Raw genomic sequence first — 22,725 nt, 5'->3', positions numbered from 1 at the left:
GGTCTGGGGGCGCATCTGTTTGTTTTACACTACTGGGGTGGACAAAAAAGGGCGCAGGTGACAAACAGAGAGAAACTAGCAGAAGGAAATGAAGGGGAAGACTACGATACAGAACACAATTCAGTGCTAACAAGCAATGGTAAAGTCAACAGTGGCATGATTTCCCTGTGTGCCATATATTTGGAAGGATTAACGAAAACACAGAGGCACCCAAACACCAGTGTGGTGATATGCTGTATCAAACGTGTTTTTAGTTCATATTTTACAGCTACTTGTAAAAGACACGCTTTTCGGCCACGGCTCTTCAGAGAACCCTAACACACATTTTTCATTGTACTTAAAACCCTGCCCTCTGTATTACTTTTTCTGCTTTTGTTACTTTGTGACACTCCCTGCACGAAATTCTTATTGGAAAAAATAACCATTTACAGTAGTTCCTTGTTACATCTGTCCAACATTAAAGGTACTGGTGGGCGTGGAGAACGGGCAGTTAATCTGATCTTTGTACATGAAGTTCCGAAACTGGATGCCCTATACTAAAGTACGCTGACTTTGGATACCGGCTACTAGTGAGCAGGACTGATTAACACACAAGGGCAGCACGCCGGGGATAGAGACACCAGTCTGGTGGTGTGAAATGAACAGTGGGTGGTGTGCTCGTGGGCACACGCGGCCGGTAGAGTGTGCATAGATGTGAGTGTCTGGCAGTGCGGCAACGAGAAGTTTACAGGAGGCTGATTGCGCCGTGATTAGTGGAAAGGAGGCCCCACCCTCCCCCTCCCCCGTTCACGACAGGGAGCAAGGAAGATTGTACGTGTGGTGCCTGGCACTTGGCAGTGCTGCATGGGGTGGGGGGGGGGGGGTAATGCTGGGCCGCAGGAGAGCTTAATTTGGCTATTGGCTGCACCATTCTTTGGGGGTCCTCGTACGAGGAGAGGAGCCCGGCAGCTAGGTCAGGGTCTGCAAGAATGCAGTCAGTTCTTCTCAAAGCAGTCACAGAAAATATGCAGCACAGCGAGAGCTGTAGTAGGTATAGTTACAGTTTAAGCAGCAAGGTATGTGGCATAATGGCTGGAGCGGCCCAATGTCATGCCTAACAAACCAGGTTCAGGGCTAGCGGGAAGATCGGCCTTCCGGTATTCTGGGCAAAACACTCTTCACCCACTTGCTTAGCATTATATGGTCTGGCGTTTAGGTGGGGGTGCTCATTAAAGCGCTGTCGGACTAACAATGAAATGTTTTCCGAACAATAAAAGGCCATCAGTAATGTAATTTGTGCTCGTTGAAGCGTTTTCTTAACCGCAGCCATGAGGAAACAATCTCTCGGCATGCTGTGGCGGGGGAGCGCATTCCAGGCGGGGGAGCGGACCCTTTGAAGTATGATGCCGAGGCTGTGGCTACACGTGCACGCGCCAGTGGGCTGAAGCGCTTTCCCAAACGGATTGCATGGTGGCACGATGCACGTGATTGTGCGCATGCTCGCCATGCAATCCACTTTTAGGAGCACTTTGAAATGCCCCTCTTACTAGAGTCTCGCATAGCGATTGCGTAAACGCAATAGCTAGGCGAGACCTAAAAAGTGACTGGACGTCTAAAAGTAAGTGGAGATACACAAAGAGACTCCAAGGCTAAATATTATAAATGTGGCAGTTGCAGACATTCGTCCAATATTCTAAATTGTTGTGTCCCGCAATGTCACCTGCCAGAATTGTGGCAGGAGGGGCCATTTTGCAAGGGTCTGCAGAAGTCAGAAAATGGCCATTGTGGATGAACCATCACTAAATCAGCAAATGGTACTGCAAGTCAGCTGCTCCGGTGTAGGTTTTCAACAAGTCGCGGGAGATGATGAAGGAAACCTGATAATGCATAAGGGTAATATTGGAATTGGTGGGTAAATTCTTCCATTCCTTGCGATTCAGGGTTCCCCTTCACGTTGATTGGGGATAAAAATTGGGAAAAGATCTTTGGTATGGAGAACATTAAACTGTTGCAGCCAGATATCAATGCAGTAGGATCCGGTGGGCAAAAACGGACTGGTTTTGTTACTGGTGGAACCTTTCGATTTGCTGCCACTGAATGAAAGATTTGTCATTGTCCTAGTGACCTACTCCTCTAAGTGGGTCACGACATGTACACTCAATCACTACTAAAAAGAGTTTTTGAATGTTTTGCGAATGAAGAGATTCCGAGGACAAATAGTGACAGACAATGGGGTTCAGTTTACCTCACAAGAGATGTCCTAATTGACTTGTCTATTTCTCATTTCCACACTGCCCGTTATCCCCCCCCATGCAAATTGTTTGGTGGAGAAGATGAACCATCTGGTAAGGGCTAGTGAGCAGACTACTCTGGACAACAGGTTACAACTCAAGGTTGCTCTACGTGAGATGATATGGGTCCTTAGGGATGCACCTAATAGCGTGATGGGATTTCTTCTTTTCGAGTATTGAAGGGAAGATTGCCTGGATCCACATTGCATACTTTGTGGTTGAGCTCCTATAGAGGGAGGAAAGCTTGTGGTGACTGACAAGGTAACAGTCAATCGAGACAAGGTTAATAGCCAATCAAGATAAATATAAAAGACGCTTTGATGACAAACACTCTGTGCCAGCGAGAATGGAATGTTGATGATGTGGTCTATGTTAAAAGACCTACATGGAGTCCCCAGGGGGAGTGGGGGGGGGTCTAAGTTTACAGGACCCAAGAAAATCGGACGTAAAAAGGAATGTAGTGGTTTTGGATTGAGGTGATGTTTAGCTAGATATTCAAGTGAGAAGCCTCCACCTCGGTTGGAGCCTGGGATGAATTGTAGCGAAGATGGTAATCTCAGGAGGATTGTGCAGACTAGAAGATGACCTGTGCATTACAGGGACTATGCAACAGATTAGTTCATAGATTTGTGTGAGGGACGATATGGTGGGGAAGGTGGTTCTCCTAGTATACAAAAACAGGAACTCGCTTAGGAGGTAAAGAATCTGGTTTTATTGGCTCAACAACGCCTTTCTGTAGTGTTCTGGATGATGTCTGTTTCTCGAGGGGTCGAAGTCCGGATCAAGGGTTCCTCTGTAGAGACCTTCTCTCCATCCGGTTCTGCCGTAGGGACCGTCTCCTCGTCCGTCCGTGACCCAGGGAAGAGATACACAGGGACACAAAGGTAAGTAGGGTTGCAGGGACCAAGGGCGCTTTGAGGGGGGAAGGGTTGTGAGGGATCACCGGGACTACCACCAACTGCTGTGACTCGTATGACCCAGACGAGATAAGGAGGTGAACATAGGCACAGAAGGCTGGAGGGGGGGTGAGTGTAGTTGACCCACAGAAAAAGAATCCCCAACACTCAGGCTCCCCGTATTCCCGTGACCTCCCACGTCCTATTCAACCCGTCCCTCCCCGTGCTTGCGACAGGCTCAAGATACGATCACGTACCTTTCCCAGCCACGCTCCTCCAGGAACGTGGCGGGGCGAGTAGCGTATCCGTTGGCCTCCTGGCTCCGTCGGCGCCGTCTCTCGGACTCCGCACTCTCCTTCAGTCGTCTCTCGTCCTCCACTGCTCACTCGCTCCTGCTCCGTCTCCTTCGCTCGGCTCTCCTCACTTCCTCCGGCTTTCGCGTCCTCCTCTTCTTCCGGGTTTGTCTTACAAGGGCTCGGGCTCTCTGATTGGACGGCGGCTTCTGACGTGCAGACTGTCGGCTCCTCCCCAAGGGGTTCTCTGGTGGAGTTAAAGGGCCCGTACGAGTCCTGTGGCCAGGGCGTAAAGGAACAATCAGGAATCCCCTCGGCTTGTGTGTCCGAAGCCGTGCCCCCAGTAGTGCCCCCGTGACAATTTGTTAAATCTGAGGCTCATTATTGGGGGGTTTCATCATTTACTGACTATTTTTACTTTGTGTTCTCATTTGATTTCATGTTTTGGGGAGGGGGAAATTCTATCCTTCATTCTTTATCTGTTTAGGTATTATTGTTTAGATATTATTCTGTCTGTCACTGAGCAGACACAAAGCTCAAATATCTGACTGCGGTGTACTGCCAGGATCAGGTCGCGACACCTCCATATCCAATCCAGGCAGAGAAGACAGAAAATGATCAAGATCATCTAGATCCTCACATTCTTGATGCCTGCCATCATCGATTAAAAGCATAAAAGCCGAGTCCAAACGACCATAGCGCATACCAAGTTTCCCCAAAGCCGGCCGAAATGTCAAGAATTTCTTTCAACGCAGCACAGTATCATGTGAGAAATCAGAAGCAACATAAACTTGGTACTGTGAAAAATAAAAAAGGCCCATTATGTCTCTTGGCTGCAACAATGATCTGACAAGCTTGCTGATACCGCAGGAAACAAGAGATAATCGGTCACGAAGTATCCAATGATTAGTTCCTCTATCACAGGTCCTCAGAAACTTCAAAGGAGGTGTAAAAGTCAGCCACGTAAGCGGAGGAATGAAAACATAAAGAAAGCCTTCCATGTCCACTGCCTCTTCATCCTCAGGCACATAAAAGAAGCAAACATTATTTCAACGGCTACAATCTTAAACCTCGGTTATCTTCCTGTGTAGGTGTCACACCTCACTTCCCACATCAGGATTGGTTTTTAGGACGGTCAAGTGCTCATCCACGGCTTCAACCCTGTGATCTGTTTCATCAAGTCGTTTTTGCAGAGACCTAAGATCTGTTTTCAGGGATTTAAGGTCAGTTGCTGTGGACATGGTATCTGTGTATATTAGATCTATGCTTTTCTTAATGCTTGTAAGTACACTCATTAATATTTCCAAGGTAATATCCTGTTATATTCCATATAGGTACCCTATATAGACGCAGGTAACACTACAACCTTTCACCTATATCCTTCCCTACATTTTATACATAACTGTTCACAGGGACTGACCTTTTACCTAGATATAACATGGATTCAGAACGCGGGTTTTCCCTGGTTCGATAATCATACATTATGCATCAGGCTTCTTGGAAGCACAGCAGGACTCACAGTAGGAAGAACATCTCCAGTATAATATTTATGTTAAAGTTCAAGCCCGACGTCATCCTTTAGGCCGACACGGTAGGACCCCTGGGGAGACCTGTGGCTTTATATACATCTCATGTCTTGCTTAGACAGACAGCTGGGAAGTCACGGTCTTCTCTGACACATTGATAAGAGACGCTGAGGTTCCTGCATGCAGACGCTCAAGCTAACAGTGGTCTAACATCCCTTGCGGGGTGTCCAACTTGAGACCAGGACAGGGTCCCACATTCTCTATTTCTCAGGTAATGGGGTGGGTTAGAGCTTAGAGGGATCCCTAGCATAACATATACACAGATGCTAGGTACATTCAGGTACATCTAGTTAGGGAGGCATCGTAGGAGTACGCACTTTTAGGTTGCACTTATTATCATGTATTTTATGTACTTGTATATATTCAGGGTCACTGCAAGATGGTAGAACTATACCATCACTTTACTCTTTAAGTATTGCTAATCATATATCTCTGCTGCTGTCTAATGGTTATTGTAGCTCATCTATTCTACACTAGAATAACAACGGTTCAATAAATACTTATTGAAACGCCCAGACTGTTTATTCTGTGTATCTCTGAGACAAACTAAGTGAGCACGAATGACTGAGTGAAAAGTAGTACATGTTTTCCACGTTCCTGGCGAATCAGGGTTGTCATGTTCTGAGGTTGCCAGAGACTATTCTCTCCCCGGTAAGAGGAGATTCCAGTGGCACTGTGAGTTAGCTAACACAAACAGGCTGACGTATCCGGTGGGGGTGCTCGGAACCAGTCTGCCACCAAATCCACAGTTTAGGTTATTCCAAATGTGTGGATCCTGTAAAGGTAACATAAGAACTACACGACAATCCACCATGTTAGGGGTAGCAGGTTTTGATTTTACAACTACGATGTCTGTGAGAAGTAGCTGACGGGAGTTCTTACTCTTGGAGAACAGGAAAATCTAGAGAGAACAATCATTGACTAAACACACCATCCAAGAACATCCAATCAGAGATACAAAATTACAGTAGCATGGATGACGTTATCTGTATGGAATATTTTAATCCCTCTAAAGACCTAAAAAGTAGACTTAGAAGGCCTGAAAACCAATATCACTCCAATACCAGATCGTAGAGCTTAGTTTAGATGTCTTAATCGTGGTATCAGATTAAGCCTATATTCAGACATAACACAAATTTCAAAGCGCTGCAGAAGGGCGAATAGGTAGATAATGCTATGGATCAGACTTCCAATATTCCAATATGTGTTAGGTTGAGTCCCTCAGTTACAAACCACACCATGAATAATAGTTAGCAAATTATGCAGCCACATAAAAACCTTTTGAACAAACTATAAAACAAAATTGCTATAGATAGGGGAGCAAGTCCCATGAACATAGGAAATATAGGAGTTATCTGTATCAGAGTCATAGGATCAAGTCAAAACTTCCAACTGCAGAGACTAATTTTAAGTGTAGACAACCCCAACCACTCAACATTTGTTGCGAATAATGAATATAGTTAACAGAAATTCGAAATTGGCCAGATGACGTTCTCCCAATCCTTCTCTGTCAACGGTTCTGCTAGTTGAACTCTGGGACAATTTTGATGATGATGTTGAGTATCTGACCAGGAGAAATCTTGAGCTGGACTCACATAGTTAAGTCCACCCTCTCAGTCTGAAAATCTCTGGAACCCCTTGCTTCATAAAGGGACATAAGTGTTAACAAGAATGGAAGGAGAAGTCAAGCAGAAGGAATTCTGTGCTCAGTATTTTGAGATACTTTTCAGTAAGTTTTAACTGGTAGTAGGGGAGATGTTTTGCAGAGTTTAGTCATGGCCTTCTATGACTGGCTTGTCATATGTGAGTAAAGAGTTAATTGTAGAAATGTATGTAAGCCTGACATCAATATGAAAACACGCAGGAGGGAGCATGTGATGTGGGAGAGCTGATGTTTTAGATGACTTATTTAAAAAAAAGAAAAACAACACCTAGAAAGTTGGAAAATATTCAAGCTGTTGAAAAGTTTGTACCACATTGTCAAGCCTGATGTTTCTTTCAGTAGCAGTGCTAGGGCCTTCCTCCCCAGTAACTCTGGATTAGAGATGTCTGATTATAAAGATGTCAGATTATAAAGTTTATCACCAAGCATCATTTAATAAAATAAAATAAAAAAGTCAGCCAGATTCCGAGCTGCCATCTTGAGTGATTTGCCTTGCCATCATCTTGCCCATCCATCTCCTTTAAAGTAATGCCTCCGATGACCACCAAAAGAGGACAAGACAGTGCCTCACTGCCTCCACGCCAGATTCCCACTTAGACGCGTTTTGGAGGTGCCTGGGGTCCGGTCATTTTTCTGAGAGGACACCGGGCGGCATTGAACTCTAGCAGGAAGTAGCCATTTGTGCTCATCCGCCATCTTCCAAACTGAAGCTTGTAATCGAGGTTTTCCGCTGCAGAACTTAGCCGCAAGACTCTATCAACTATCTGCGCACTCTATTACTTTTGGTTCTGTGCTGGCCCTGCTTCCAGCACCTTATAATGCATGGAAGTTAAAGGAGCTTAGTCTGAAGTTCCTGACGCCCTACTTGAGGAAAGCAGAATGTAAACTGTAGGATCTCGAAGAACAGCCAATCACAAGCAGCGCTTCACAAGGAGAAACACTTCCATGCTGATACGGGACGCTGAGGTTCCTGCAAGCAGATACTCAAGCACTCAGTGGTCTGACATCCCTTGAGGGGTGTCCGTTTGAGACCAAGACATGGTCCTTCATTCTCTCACACCAGGTAATGGGGTTGGTTCTTTCCTAGAGGGATTTTTGGCTATTCACCTAAATACATGCTAGGTACATTTAGGTACATCTCGTTAGGGTTAGCATCGTAGGAGTATGTATTTTTACTGCCATGCATATATATACCTGCATAAAACTATTGTTTAAGCACTATTGTAGAGCTCTACCATCCATTTACTCTTTTGGTACTTAGCATCGTTTATATCAGTTTCTGTCTTAAGGTTGTTAGAGCACATATATTTTACACTAGAATGACACTGGCTCAATAAATGCTAATTGAAAACGTCCCCATCGTTTATTCTGTGCATCTCTCTGAGACAAGTGACCACGAGTGACTGAGTGAACAGTACTGTAGTGCTTCCACGATCCCGGAGGGGTCAGGGTTGTCACGTTCGATAGCTGCCAGAAACTATTCGCTCCTTGATAAGAGGAGTTCATGGTGGCACTGTGAGCTAGCTGGTATACAGGCAAACATATCCGGTGGGGGTGTTTGGAATCAGTCTGGACACCTATACCACAGTTTATGCTGTCTAAACGTGCAGATCCTATACAGATTTATAGGAACTACACAACATGTCTGCTGGATTCAGTTAATGTTTAATAGAGGGTGTATGCTGCTAGAAAGCTGGCTGGCACTATAGTATCATGCAGTGGCTCTGGTCTTCTTGTTAATAAAAGACCTCCCAGCAGGACATAAAAACAGTGAGATGAGAAGTAACGTTTCTGAGATCAAGTATTGGGACCGAAAGGCTTTATCCCATTGATACCAAGAGGACACACCCAGTCCTGGTCCATGATCTACTTTTTATCATCCACCTGAGAACTTCCTTCCAGAGCATCCAGCCTCAGGAGGTGCTTTTAAGACCCATAGTTTATGCTGGACCAAGGGAGTCAGACTACTACCGTTCCTCTCAGAACCCACGGAGATCAGCTATGAAGTGCCCAGTGCTCCTCCCTGGGCCCTACCGTTTTCAACTTCTAAATGGTCCTCCTCGTAGCCATCGTCAGAAGCCACTGACTAAACATAGTCTCCTATGCCGATGACACCCTGCGGCTCCTTTCCATCTCCAATGAACCTTCAACCGCCAGAACCAGTTTCCACAGCGGAATGAAGGCCGTTGAAACATGGATGAAGGACAGCTGTCTCAGGCTCAACTCGGACAAGACCATTGTCCACATCCTAGAACCTAACGTGTCAGCTTGGGACAACTCCTGGTGGCCATCTGCTCTGGGTGCTCCCCACACCACGAACGAACACACACGGAACCTTGGCATCATACTGGACTCTTGACTCCCGATGGACCGCCAAATCAATGCAATTGCCTCAGCCTGCTTCCACACGCTCTGCCTGCTCCGATAGACTTTCAGATGGATCGCCGCGGATTCAAGCAGAACGGTCACCCACACACTCGTCACCAGCAGACTTGACTACGGCACCGCACTCTACGCAGGAGCCACTCAGAAACAGCTCAACAAACTACAGTATGTCCAAAACACCGCCGACAGACTGGTCCTCGACATACCCCGCCGCAGCCACAATACGCAACACCTCCAACAACTCCACAGACTTTCAGTCAACAAAAGTGTCACTTTCCAGCTGGTCATTCACGCCCACAAAGCCCTACACAACGAAGGACCAGCGTACCTGAACCAACGCCTCCCATTCCATGTACCCACCATACAACTCCGATCTGCTCATCTCGTCCTCGTCTCCATCCCCAGGATCTACAATGGCAGAACTAGAGAAGGTTGTTCCCCTACCTTGCCGCAAAGACATGGAACTCCCTGTCCCTGCACCTCAGGCAATCAGCATCACTGACCCAGTTCAGGAAGGACATGAAGACCTGGCTCTTTGAATGATCTGCCACCCAGGTCGACCAGCAGCCCCCCCCCCTCCTACACCCCCTGCACCTTGAGATCCTCTCACAGGTGAGTAGCCGTGCTTTACAAGCCCTTGATTGATTGATTGATTGTGGAACACGCTACAAAAAAAAAGAACCAAGTTCAAAAGTAACACCCCTGATAGACTCAACTAACAGAAGACCGTCCAGATCGACTTGCACTCAGCCACCAAAACGATTTATTTAAAGTAAATCCTTATTTCTTTGACTACCTCTTGTTTGTACATGTCCCTTTTTATATATTTTTTCACAGTTTTTATCACCAATACACCTAGTTTTTAAATTCCTTTGCTTCTGCTTCTCTGTGTTTTATTCCTTAAGTTGATACAGGTTCTATTTATTGCTTTGTACCTCTTCCAGAATGTTATCAACTGCCTGAGGGTGTTTTTTTGGGAGGGCAGGTGCCTAATTACCTTATATGATAGGGACAAATATCTTCACACACGCTCTTTGAGAGCTCACCCGTCTCCCAGCAGACACTTCTCCCATGAGTGTTCCTCCAGCTCTCTCACTGGATGAGGAGGAGGCACGTGACCAGAACTAGACCCAGAATAAAACTAGGCAGAGAGAGAAATTGAATTCTGATTTGCCCAGGGGAGCCTGAGTGCAGCTTTGCAGCCATATGAAAGAAGACACACTTCTCCAATCTTCACCCTTGCAGCCACTTGCTGCTCCTGTGAGCTCTCACTTACACACTGGCTGAGACAGGGCCATTTGATGTAGTGGTTCCTTAGCATTTGGGATGTTTAAATGCACCATGAAAATGGCAAACCTCCCTGATTTTTGGTCAGGGATCTTCCACGAAGCAGTGAAAAACTCCAGTCCCTTGAGACCCTCTTGGGTGATATGCAGCGCTTTGTAATTCCCAGATTGATTGAATGATTGACTCCACCGCAGAAAGAAGGGGAACGTTTTCTCAACTACGGTGTCCAAAGTACTATCCTCTTACTATATAGCAAGTGATGTGAGACAGAAGAGCTTCTCTCCAAATCAGTATACACTGTGGGATTCACGGTCACACAGCGGTTCTCATGGGTGTCCCGGAAGTTGAAGGTACTCCCCTGGATTAGCTATGTGCACTGAAACTTTTGTGTAGTGTCCTCTATTCCTGGGGAGATCACACCCAAGGTCTTATTTTGGCCAGAAGGCAGGAGGTAACCTACATCTTTGATACCAGCAATCATTAATGGAACTATTTCCCAGACCGTGCCATGGCTATACGTTTTCCACTCCTTGGCATTAGAATTACTCAAGGTCTGACCTAGATGACCAGGTGGAGTATAGATCCAACCTCCCTCATTGTGAACACTTTCTAAGGAACAAGCACACACCCTTATAGAATTACTTAATATAATTTTGTTACGGTCTGTGCAATGCTATTAACCACCTAAAGTATGTTTTGAGATACCCATGAATGTTGTCAACAAGATGGCTCAGTCAGCTAAATACTCACCACAGACCTCTGAAGGTCACAAGGTTGAACCTCAGCATGGTCAACTTAGCCAGCTATCCATTCTTTAGAGGCAAGTAAACTGAGTTCCATTAAATATGGGATTTACAGTGTTTGCAACTGTTTTTATAGAAATAAATCATTGTTAATATGGTATATCATGCCTGAATATGTGTATATTTTAAAATCTAGGATAACATCCTTTGGTGCAAACTGAACTCAACATGAGGGTGTCCTCACTAGTACCTCCTCCCAACTAACAAAACTTTAGATACACAATCTTCTAAATTAGACCCTTTCCTGAGACTTTCATAAATCCAAGAGTGGCCCCTGCAAACCCAAAACAGACAGAATTTGTTCTGACTTTCACTAAAGCTGCCAGACAAGATTCCTGTGGAATCAAATAACAGTCTGACATCTCGGCTGCAGATGGAAACAAACGTGAGCTGAATACCCAAGCGTGTTAATCCGGATTAGCCACTTGCTTTCTGTGAGACAATGATTATTTTAAGGTCGTCATGTAAGAAGATTATAGAGAAAAAAAACACAACTGGGACCAAGGCGGTGGGAGCTATGAAGGCAATGGGGTTTGTAGGCTCTTTTCACATATGTCCATTGTCCCTCTGAAAAGAGGCTTGGCCATAATGTAGACAAGCATCTTAAATCCTCAACAAAATAAACAGTGCAAAATAAACAGCTCATGTCCTTCAAACAAATGCACTCTGAAACAGTTTAATGCAGCAGAACAACGTGGGACATGAAGGCATTCCATACTATCTTGGCAAAGCCTCACCAAGATGCTGCTATGCTTTAACTGCATGCTGATTTGTAGAGCAGCTGGTTTAAGGTGCAATGTATATCTTGGTACAGTAAATGGCACGTACACCTGCAGTACTTTAGTTCAATGATTGGTATCGTTTTCACCCTTTCTTCTTTTTACAGATGGATTATGCTACTTACCTAGGAAGCATCTGTTCTTGGCATATAGAGCTATAGATTCACATGCTTTGTATACTCCTGCCATCTAGTGTTGGGTCTGGATGTTTGCAAGTTGTTTTTCTTCGAAGAAGTCTTTCTAGTCATGAGGTAAGATGACTCCTCCTTTTGGTGATAGTGCGCATGGGCATAGAACTCCATTGTTAGATTGTTTCCCTGCAGGAGGGTGAGAATGGTGTAAGTAAGTGTAGTACAGAGTTCCCCATGCTTATACAATGTAAATAATGCCAAAATTGCAACAGCTACAGGTGCCCGGGGAGGTGTGAGGGGGCATGTGAATCTACAACTCAACATGCCAAGGACAAATGCTTACTGGGTAAGTAACATAATCCGGTCGAGGCATGTGTGCTGTAGTTACGCATGCTTTGCACAGACTATACAGCAGTATTACCCCAAAGCGGTGGCCAACCAGTAGGTGTTGCAGATGTATGAAAAAGTGTTTTAAGCACTGCTTGGCCTACAGTGGCTTGTTGACGTGATAACACATCCACACAGTAATGCTTGGTAAAAGTCTGTGGTGTGGATCATGTTGCTGCCTCACAAATGTCAGCTATAGGGATGTTACCTATAAAGGCCATAGATGCTCCTATTTTACGAGTGGAATGCGCTGTAGGAGGTATAGATAAAGTTAGTTTAGCTTTAGTGTAGCAGGTTTGAATGCACTTAACAATCCATCTTACAATACTAGATTTAAAAATGGGATTGCCTTTGTGAGGTGTAGCAAAGGCAACTAACAGTTGTTTTGTAAAAATCTTTTGTTCTTTTCAATGTAATACAATAGCACTCTTCTGACATCAAGAGTATGAAGAAGTTGTTCTGCTGCTTATTCAATTGAGGAAAGAACGCAGGCAACTCAACTGATTGATATGGAAAGCAGAAACCACTCTGGGAAGGAACTTTTGGTTGGTGCGAAGAATTATTCTGTCTTGGTGAAGTTGAAAGAAGAGTTCTTCTAAGGTTAAAGCTTCTAGCTAACCAACGCTCAATGAAGTGATTGTAATGAGAAAGGCGACTTTCCATGAAAAAAACTGTAGTGGACAGTTGTGCAATGGCTCAATAGGAGGACCCATGAGCCGTGTAAGCACAATGTACAGATTCCAAACTGGTGCTGGAGGTAGCCTGGGTGGTATTATTCTCTTAAGGCCCTTCATTAAGGCTTTAATTACTGGAACTTTGAACAGAGATAGATGTTGTCAAGATACAAACGAACGGAGGTGTATGCTAAACCAGCATGTTGCAAATGCAGAAGGTAACAAATTATATTTTGAGTAGATGCAAAAATCCCTAACCAAATCATCTATAGGGCATTGCCTTTGGATAGAGGGTGTGGGAACCTGTAGGCGAAGTTTGGGAATTTTGAGTTGTCTACTGTGGCGAACAGATCTATTTGTGGGAATCCTCATTGTTGAGAGTATGGAAGGAGAATCTGGAGGTAAAGTTCCCACTCCGAAATTTGTTGCAGCTCCTTTTGGAGGTTGGCAATTTTCTTGTCCACTCCTGGGAGATGCTCTGCCAGAAGATGGGCTTTGTGATGCCCCACGCCAAATTGTCTGAGAGAGGTGTGACAGTTGCAGAGAATGTGTCCACCCCCTTATTTTTGGAAATAGTACGTTGCTGTCATGTTGTTGGTGCGGACTAGGACAACTTTCCCTATGAGGTTAGATTGAAAAGCTTTGAGTGCTAGATAAACATCTAGAAGCTCTATATAACTGATGTGCAGAGCTTTGTACCGGTTGTCCCATAAAGCTTGAATCATCAAGTTGTGAAGATGGGCACCCCAACCTGTGAGGGATCCGTCTGCTGTTACCATGATCTGTGGAACAGGCTTGATGAAAGCCGCCCTTTTGACAAGTTACTTGTGTTCCACCACTGCAAAGAGCAATGGGTTTGGCGGTCTACCAACACTAGATCTGTTAATTGACCCTGAGACTGTTTCCACTGACGTGCTTTGCATTCCTGTAGAGGATGCATGTGCAATCTTTCGTGAGGCACTATCACTATGCATGATTCCATAATCCCTAAAGTTGCATAAACGTGCTAAGCATTGATTGGTCTGAATATGTATTAGCAGAGATTGAATATTCTGAATTCTGGCTGCATTGGGAGAGGCTAGAGCTGCGCTATATCACAATCAGAAGGAAAGGGTGGACCCAGTGGTTCATAGGACATCCGTTTAGTTAGTGGACACAGCATGCCGCCTACAACCCTTACTGGGCCGGCCGCGTTTGAGAATAGGAAACATGAAAACGACCATGGCTCTATGAAGTGTGAGAAAGAAGAGGGTATAGAGCACTATGAACTTGTGGACAGCAGTGAAACAGGAATTCATTATGGCCAACTTGAGGCGATAATGTCTGCCTTTTAGGAAAAAGGGAAACGCAAACAAGACCATAACAAGATCAAAACTAAAAAAGCCCATTACCACCCCCCAACCCCACCTCTCCTCTCCTCTCTCCAGGTGAGCCACAGGTACATTATTACATACAGGTATGGTCCGTTATAATGGTTGCTGCTATCTTGGGGACCCATTGAACCCGCCCCAGACTGTATATGCTAGCCTCTGTCTTGACTCTCAGGGATCAATTTCAAAAGCCGTAGATAGGCGGGATAAGATAGTTCTCGGAACTCGCTAGAAGTACCCGGTGCGCGGCATTCAACGCTGGGGCAATCTGCCTGCCTTTAAGCAATGGGAAGGTTAGGGTATTGGGCAGTCCTAAGATAGTGTAAGCAGGGAATCTAGGGATGTTGGTGTCAAATGCCTTATCAATTTCATCAAGGATCTTGTCTCAGTACCTCGTGAGCTTTGGGCAGTTCCAAAGTAAATGAAGGAGGGTACCTGGGCTCCCGCAGCCACGCCAGCAGAGGCCATTGCACTGGGAATTCCACTTGGTTAAGCGAGCCGGGGTGTAATACCAGTAAGACACAATTTTAAATGCAGTCTCCGTGTGACCCATGAAGTGTGCGGTATGATGAGTCATGTGAAAAAGATCCTCCCATTCTTTGTCCAAAAGGGTGCAACCTATTTCCGCCTCCCAACATTTCTGTCCCTTGGTACGGGCTCCCTTAGTGCTCTGGGTGAAGAACTCCTAGATTTCGGAAATTAGTTTGCGATCATCTTTTTTCGAGAAGAGCCACTTCTCAAACGGTAGCAATGGGAGGATGTAGTTGTAGACCTTGTTATATAGAATGAGAGACAAAAGGAGCCTCTGCTTGAAGGAGAATGAAGTGCTCCCATAGATTTCGCTACGTCCGTGTCTTTTTTCAATTTTTCTAAAGCCTCATCAACCTGAGGTCTGAAAAGATGTTGTTTGTTAAAGGAGACTTTCAAATGGACTGTTGTACTTCTGGTTTAAAGCCTGAAATTCTAAGGCAGGCATGCCGACGTAAGAGAATGCTGGTGTTTACTAATCATCTAATAGAAGAGTTAGACATCAGCTTTCCTTCGTGAACTAGCACTTCTTCTTTTTTCTTGTGCTCTTCTGGAAGGTACTGAAGTAGACCATCCATCTCATCCCAGTGTGCTCTGTCATACCTAGCTAGTAGGCCCTGCTTGTTGGCAATGCGCCAGTGATTAGCAGCCTGAGCAGCTACCCTTTTACCAGATGTGTCAATAAGCTTCAATTCTTTATCTGGGGGAGGAGCATCTCCAGATGTCTGCGAGTTCGCCCTTTTACGAGCGTTGGAAACTACCAGTGAATCTAGAGGGAGCTGTCCTTTAATGAAAACTGGATCAGAGGGGGGTGGTTTATTCTTTTGATCAACCCTAGGTGTTAAACTCATGCACGAACAGGGTCTTTAAAAATATCATCTGCATGTCTCATCATGCCTTTAAATATAGGGAGACTCTGGCTAACTCTGTGTGAAGACCCTAGTGTCTCAAATAAAAAGTCATCATCTAAGGTCTCTTTACGCAGTATAAACCTATGATATGCTGCTGTTCTGTAAATCAACTCTAGATAGGAAACATTATCATCTGGAGATGACGGTTTTGTAGGGTATAAGTCTGGATCATTATCCATAGGTGGATCAGCATTATAATGATCCCACGGATCTGTAGATAAAGGAATCACTGTATCTCCTAAATCAGGCTGTGTGTGAGGAGATCCCTGTGGTATTTTGTGTAGTGGATCTGAGCCAGGCAGTATTGGTAAATGTAAAGATGGTAGAAGTGGTGGGGGGGATGGAAAGGTAAGATGAATACGACTTGTAGCAATGTCTTCCTTCTTCTTGAGCTTGATCTTGTACCCAGTGTCCTCCGAACTGACTTTCCTTTTGGAAGGAGTGTTAGCTAATATATGTCCAGTATCTGGATTGATGTAAAGCTTTTACTGCTTTGAATCAAATCTGTTTTTCATAATTTCTAAAATTGATTCCGGGAGATCTGAAACATCTTTTTTGGATGTAGGCATCGAAGGTTTCGGTGCAGAACGGGACTTGTCCTTTGAAGCGTAAGGTTTCGGGTCTGAAGCGGACTTTTGTTTCAAAACGGAGGATTAGGGCTACAAACTAGATTTGCCTTTTGGAGCGGAATGTTTTGGGTCCGAAGATGATCTTTCTTGGCTCGATGCCAAGCTGGAAGGCATGACTACTTGTTTCGGTGCCGGACCCTAGAGCGGGGCGTCAGAAACGTTGTCTCGGTGCCGACTAAGGCCCGAAGGCAGAGGTGGTGCCGAAGCCTTATGCTTAATGGAAGATAGCTTAAGGGTTACGGGGGTTTTAGTACTCACGACCACCTGTCCCGCTGGAATGTCTTCGGACTCTAATTCTATCTCTAGGTCAGAATCGGATTCTGCGACCGAGAAGGCCTCCTCTTCTTCCGCAGCTGGCGCTTCATGTTCTGATTCTTCCCCGAAGATATCCGGGGTATGTTGAGTGCTTTGGTGCTGCATTACTCGTTGTCGAGCCCGACGTTCGCGAAGAGTTTTTTTCGATCAGAACGACCGACAGGCCTTGAATTCTTCTTCCTTGTTCTGTGGAGAGGCAAAAGTTACAGACTTAGTGTAGATTGGTGCAAGGGTATTTTGCATGGCACCGAGACAGATTAAAACGGGGTCCATTCCATCGGCAGAGGAATGGACCGAAGCGGCTAGGCCTAAAGGCCTCCCACGATGTTTTTGATCGAAAATGAGAGACTTTCCTGACCAAATGGACATGCAGGGAGAGGGAAACGTGTACGATGACAATACAGTAGAGGGTAAAGTGGATTGCGCACTGAGGGGCACCCAAAGGAAGGTTGAGTCGCTCTACCTGTAACTAGAAAGACTTCTTCAAAGAAAAACAACTTTCAAACATCCGGACCCAACACTAGATGGCAGGAGTATGTAAAGCATGTGTATCTATAGCACACATGCCTCGAACATATTGTAATATTTCTTTGTTTAGAATAAATGATTGTCTCATTGTATTTAGCGTGATACATTTTGCATGGTCACATGCGGCTTAAAACATTAGGTATGCAATAGCTGTGTAGATTTTTCCAATACAAAATATAAAATTAAAAAATAAAAACAAACACGGGAGCAAACTGTTTGCGGGGGGCAAGCTGAAGTAGAATTGGGATTAAAGATAAGCCAGGGCACCTGTAAAAAGTGACCCACATTTAGATTGAGACTTTCTGAAAAACACTACTTGTAAGAGAACACCAATATTGAAAGAAATGTGTGCTAAATTAAGTGTTTCAAATCTTGTACTGTGATTACCATTGGTCATGATTAAAAATGTCCTTATTACACTGCAGCTCACCCACAGATCTCCTGATGCTTAACTTCAGGCTTGAAATCTCAATCTCACCCCCAAGTCTCTAAATTTGCCAACGGAATCCCAGAAGATCACACTAATCCTCAAGACTGGAGATTTATGTTCAGCCTAAGGAACCCATTAGGCTTGCCACATTAATAACCTGAGTGCCTTGCTCATCATCAACTGTCCTCAAACCACCCACTCACCCTCAGGGCATTTCCACTCTCAGGTGCCCCAAGACCTCTATTCATGTTCGAATGACACTGTAATTATTCGCATCATGAGGATCCCGGTCATCACTGCTCACCCCAAGCCTCTGTGGCTCTTGCTCACTTTTAGGTGGAAGCTCCGGGGCAAACTCAGGTCTGTAAGGATCATGAGACACCAGAAAAATGTAGTTAATCCTCAGCTCCACTCGTACCTTGCTTACCAAGCATTTGGCTACAAACTTTAAGTGCCAATATGTTTTTTAAACTCTGTTTTACATTTTTGTGGAATTTGGGTGCAATAAAAAAAATAATAAGTACCACCATTCTACTAGCTTACCAATGACAGATGTATTGGCTTTCTCAGTGCCTGTGTTCTATTATTTTATTCTAATTATTAGTTATTTTATGGTAGTTGTGTACTTCATCTTGTGTATTATCTGCAAGAAGACAGAGTGAGGAAACGTCCATGCATATACAATATAGTACACCATAAAAAATAGAATGCATAACTTACTGTCTTAATGTTAGGATTTAGCACTAGCTATTATTAGGTAATGTGATTCACTTCATTCCTCTGCTTCCCCGAGATTCTGCATGAGTGTCAAAGTGAGACTTTCAAGAACCTCGTCTGGTCTTTCAAGTAATTGATTTGAAGTGGGCATTTGTGTACTGAAGTTCTTTAGGTCAGGCACGTCACAGCTGTGTGATCTTGAGGAAAAAACATCTCACCGCACTGTGTACTAGTGTCTTCACTGACAATCTGAAGCAAAACAATTTTCTTTAGTGGCGCTGGTTGGATGTGGGCATTCCCATCGTTCAGCGCTTCCTCCATTTGATGAAACTGGAGGTGATCTCCTACCTTGGGTACCCTGGTCAAATGTCAAAATGATTGCATAAACCGATTTCCAAGCTACGCAGGCACCTAACACGGTCCACAACAACTTCATTTCAGGGTCTAACGCAACATGCAACTCTTGAATTTAATAGACATTCAACAGCATTTTCAACATCATCCTAGCAAAATCAAAGGAACCCACTTATTTTTGTAAAGCAAATATACAAATGCTTGCTTTTGAAGCATTTGGATACGTTTCCCTGGAAACGCTGTTCTGAAAAAAATATTGATTGAAAATTAAGATTATTGAAGGACTGAAAACAGAGCCTGGTTGATTAAAAAAACATAAAAACTTCAGCACACTCAATTGTGCTTCTTCAAACTCAGTGCCAGAAGGTAGTGACTCCTGAAGATGATCAGCCTGTAATCTTGAAGAGGTTAGAAAAATTACAACACCCATGGAAAGCCATCCAGTTTAAAGATATTTACACGTCCCAGCCATGTCAAACATAGTGGATGCCAGCGGGTAGGGTGCTCTTATGTATTCCTGTGGAGAGTGGGCCAATTGTTGCTTCTCCGCATTTCCAGATGATATGTGATCATTAGTCCTGGTGACCTCGGAAGCTCTTATAGGGCAGTACAATTGTGATACGCTGTAAAATGGACCAGTAAGGTAAAGCAAAAAAAATGGTTATACATGGATAGGGCAGTGATAGGCCGCTTGTAATGGGAGTTACTCTATCAACATCATAAAACCTACTTATCCACTCAAACAAAACCAGTTCTAGAAATCTGGAACCACGTAGCAACGCAGGGAGAAGAGCTGTGTTAAGGGGCTCACCACCTTCCCCTCTCCAAATGCTGCGCTCATATGCAATCCAGACATCACTCCTGCTGTGAATGGAGATACCTTCTCTAGCTGGTTAGACAGAAATTCCAGAACACTAAGAGACTGCTCATTCAAGCAAATATGAAATCATTTGAAGAGTGAAAACATATTGCCAACTGAGGTACAGGGCCCTTCACCCACCTACTGCAGAGACTGCCACCCCTCCCCTCACTCACTTTCAAATGCTTATACATAACTACTCTGGCTCCAAGGGTATAATCTCTAAAACATATCAGACAATTCAAAATAACAAGACAAGATATGTAAATAGGCCTTCCAACATAGATGGGAATCAGACCTACAAACTGCTGTCTCTGATAAACAGTGGAACAGGCTCTGGACACATTTCCCAACGTTTTCCATAGCATCCCACATACGGAACCAGCACACAAACAAAAGAACCTATGGTACATGACCCCAGTCTGTCTCAACCACATATTTTCATCTTTGTCGGACAGGTGCTGGCGTTGTGAGAGGGAGTCTGGAAGTTTATTTTACATGTATGGTAGTTTTGAGTAGTAATCCAGACCTCTGTAAAGAGATCCCGGGACATATAAAGGGGACATTGGACTAACCAAAACCTAGCACTCAGGAGCTAATTCTATTCTGGATAAGACTTAACAATTTAGATGGGATTACACGTCACAACAGGGCTATAGATATGCACATGACAGAGATGGGGAAACAACTCAGTGCTTTCTATTGGTAAAAGAGGAATCCGCCCCCTATTTCTCTATGGTTTGGTAGAATGTAGCACATCCAAGCCAAGAAACAACTCCCATCCAACCTCTTATAATCCCAACTGAGGTTTTCCGTAAATTGGTAACCACTAACTGACTACTTTTCAAAACTGGAGTAGACATGTATTCAGCCACCCCTCCCCACCCTTTAAAAACATCCAGTGGATTCCTTGTAGGTGGGAATGAGCCAAAAGGGAACTATGGACACACCATAGGACACAATCTCGTTTATCTAGGCACACTACAAGAACGTTCCCTCATGGAGGTAGGGCAATATGTCAATAAAATGAAGGAATGATCTAGTGTAAGAAGGTACCCCGATTCGTACCCAATCTTCCCCACAGTTCTTTGGTTCAGAGGGGTCAAAACGTTGCTTAATTGTCAAATACTTACATATGTTTATGCAATGTAGCATAGATATGAATGAATTGGATAATTGAAAGAGCTATAGACCTTATTTACTGGGAATGTATCAAATATTTACTGGTATGTTTTTTAAAGCAGTAAAAACATTGAAGCAAAGTAACTCAGTATTTTAGGGGAATTTCAGGGACGCAAAAACGCTGTAAAGAATTCTGGATTAAAGGTAAACCCCGGTTTAAGTGGTATTATCCTGGGGAACAAAGAAGCATGAAAGTGATAACTTTCTAAGATTCAAGCAGGAGCTATCTTTGCAAGACAAGAAATTTATTAGCGGGCCATCTCAACAGGAGTAAATATGAACCACCGGTGTCAGGGATGTGTGACTAGGGCAACCATTTCCTCCATCAGTCTCTTTGACCTGAAGACAGTGTGCACCTGGCTACAAAGGCCAAAACTAAAACTAACTCCATCTTGCTTGTTTCACGAGAACGCATTACTGCAGCACTAATGCACGCCTGAGCTGCAAAAACTACTAATTGAGGGCATTTTGCAGAGCTCTGCTCCGGAAGGCATGGGACGATTAGGAAGTGAGATATGATCTTGTTCTGACATTTGCAACTATGTCTTAAAGCTGCTGCTACAATGGGAAGGCACTGTTTAACAAATGATATTATCAGACCAGGAAGAAGTTGTTACTTGTATAATGAATGCACATCTGTTTGTCATGACTGAGAAGAAGGTACAACTGACTGTGCTTAGAGTTTTTGGGTCAGACATTTGCTGGAGCTCGAGGGACTGCCATGCAATTCAGATGAATCAAGCTCACTCTTGAAGAACGATCCTGATTATGAACTTTATTTAAGGCTAAGGGTTGACAATCCTACATGGGAAGATGATGAAATGATTGTGTGATTCCTGCCATCATGAAGAATTTTAATTCAACAATTACTCTAAAGCTGAAGTGAAGACCACAGATTTTTACAGCACTAATGTTTTATTAATTCTGGTTTATAAATGGTTTGTATTTAAAGAGCAGAAACTCAAATGCATCTCCAACCTCTCAGGAGAAGAAACTCAGTTAAGATGTGAAGTTTTGTGTGGTTGGTGGAAGCACCGACCTGATGCAACATAAAAGAAGAGCACACTACACTTCCATTAGGAAATGTATAGTAGACACTTTAGTGGACAAGTCTTGGCAACAGAGTCTGTAAAAAAACTTGTAAAGCTCACCTCTCTAGTCTTTAAAGCGCACATTGACATTTGAGGCAGCAGTACACAGCACTCACTTTCTCCCTTGGTAAAATGTCCTTTTCATTTTCAACACACTCTAGTTAGTGGCTTCTGGCTGCATCACACTAACAGGCAACCAATATATTAGATAAACTGGCTAAAGCGACGCTCATTTGGTTACATACCCGAGCTTGATGCTGATTCCTCCTCCAGTACCTGTTACCCAGCCCAGGTGGTAGAACTGCCTACAGAGCTCTGGAATCAGGTTTCTTGGGTGCGTCTTGTCCTTTAAAAGATAAAAACAAAAAATATGCACTTAAGTAGCAAGATCACTCAAAACTTTGTTGCTTGGATTGTGGAATCATTCCACACTCTTTCACTTAGATTTTGTTCCCATTCCACATCTTCGTTCCTAAAGTTGTAAATCATCCCACACTTGCACGTCTTGCTTTGAGAGCGTTCAACTCTTGTTTGACTGCGCTTGGTGATCACTCGACACTTAAAATGATTCCACGCTCACTCAACCTGAATAGATCCATAACCTCCCAGAATTATAAATAACTAGAAACCCCTCCAAATAAAGTGTGGGTTAGAATT

The 22,725-nt window shown here is 44.1% G+C and overlaps 1 protein-coding gene across 13 annotated transcripts in view; it reads right to left on the bottom strand.

Moving 5' to 3' along the window:
* APIP (APAF1 interacting protein) overlaps window positions 1-22,725 on the bottom strand; it is a 205,371-nt gene that overhangs the window by 83,205 nt on the left and 99,441 nt on the right. For all 13 annotated transcript variants that reach the window (XM_085643500.1, XM_085643503.1, XM_085643499.1 and 10 more), the window contains one exon: window positions 22,314-22,414. In XM_085643500.1, coding sequence (XP_085499626.1) covers window positions 22,314-22,414 — 101 coding nt within the window. The remainder of the gene's footprint in view (window positions 1-22,313; window positions 22,415-22,725) is intronic.

The sequence above is a fragment of the Triturus cristatus genome, chromosome 3_1, assembly GCF_964204655.1.
Source record: "Triturus cristatus chromosome 3_1, aTriCri1.1, whole genome shotgun sequence".
In the NCBI taxonomy this organism is placed as follows: Eukaryota; Metazoa; Chordata; class Amphibia; order Caudata; family Salamandridae; genus Triturus; species Triturus cristatus.
This window is presented reverse-complemented; position numbering and strand designations above follow the sequence as displayed.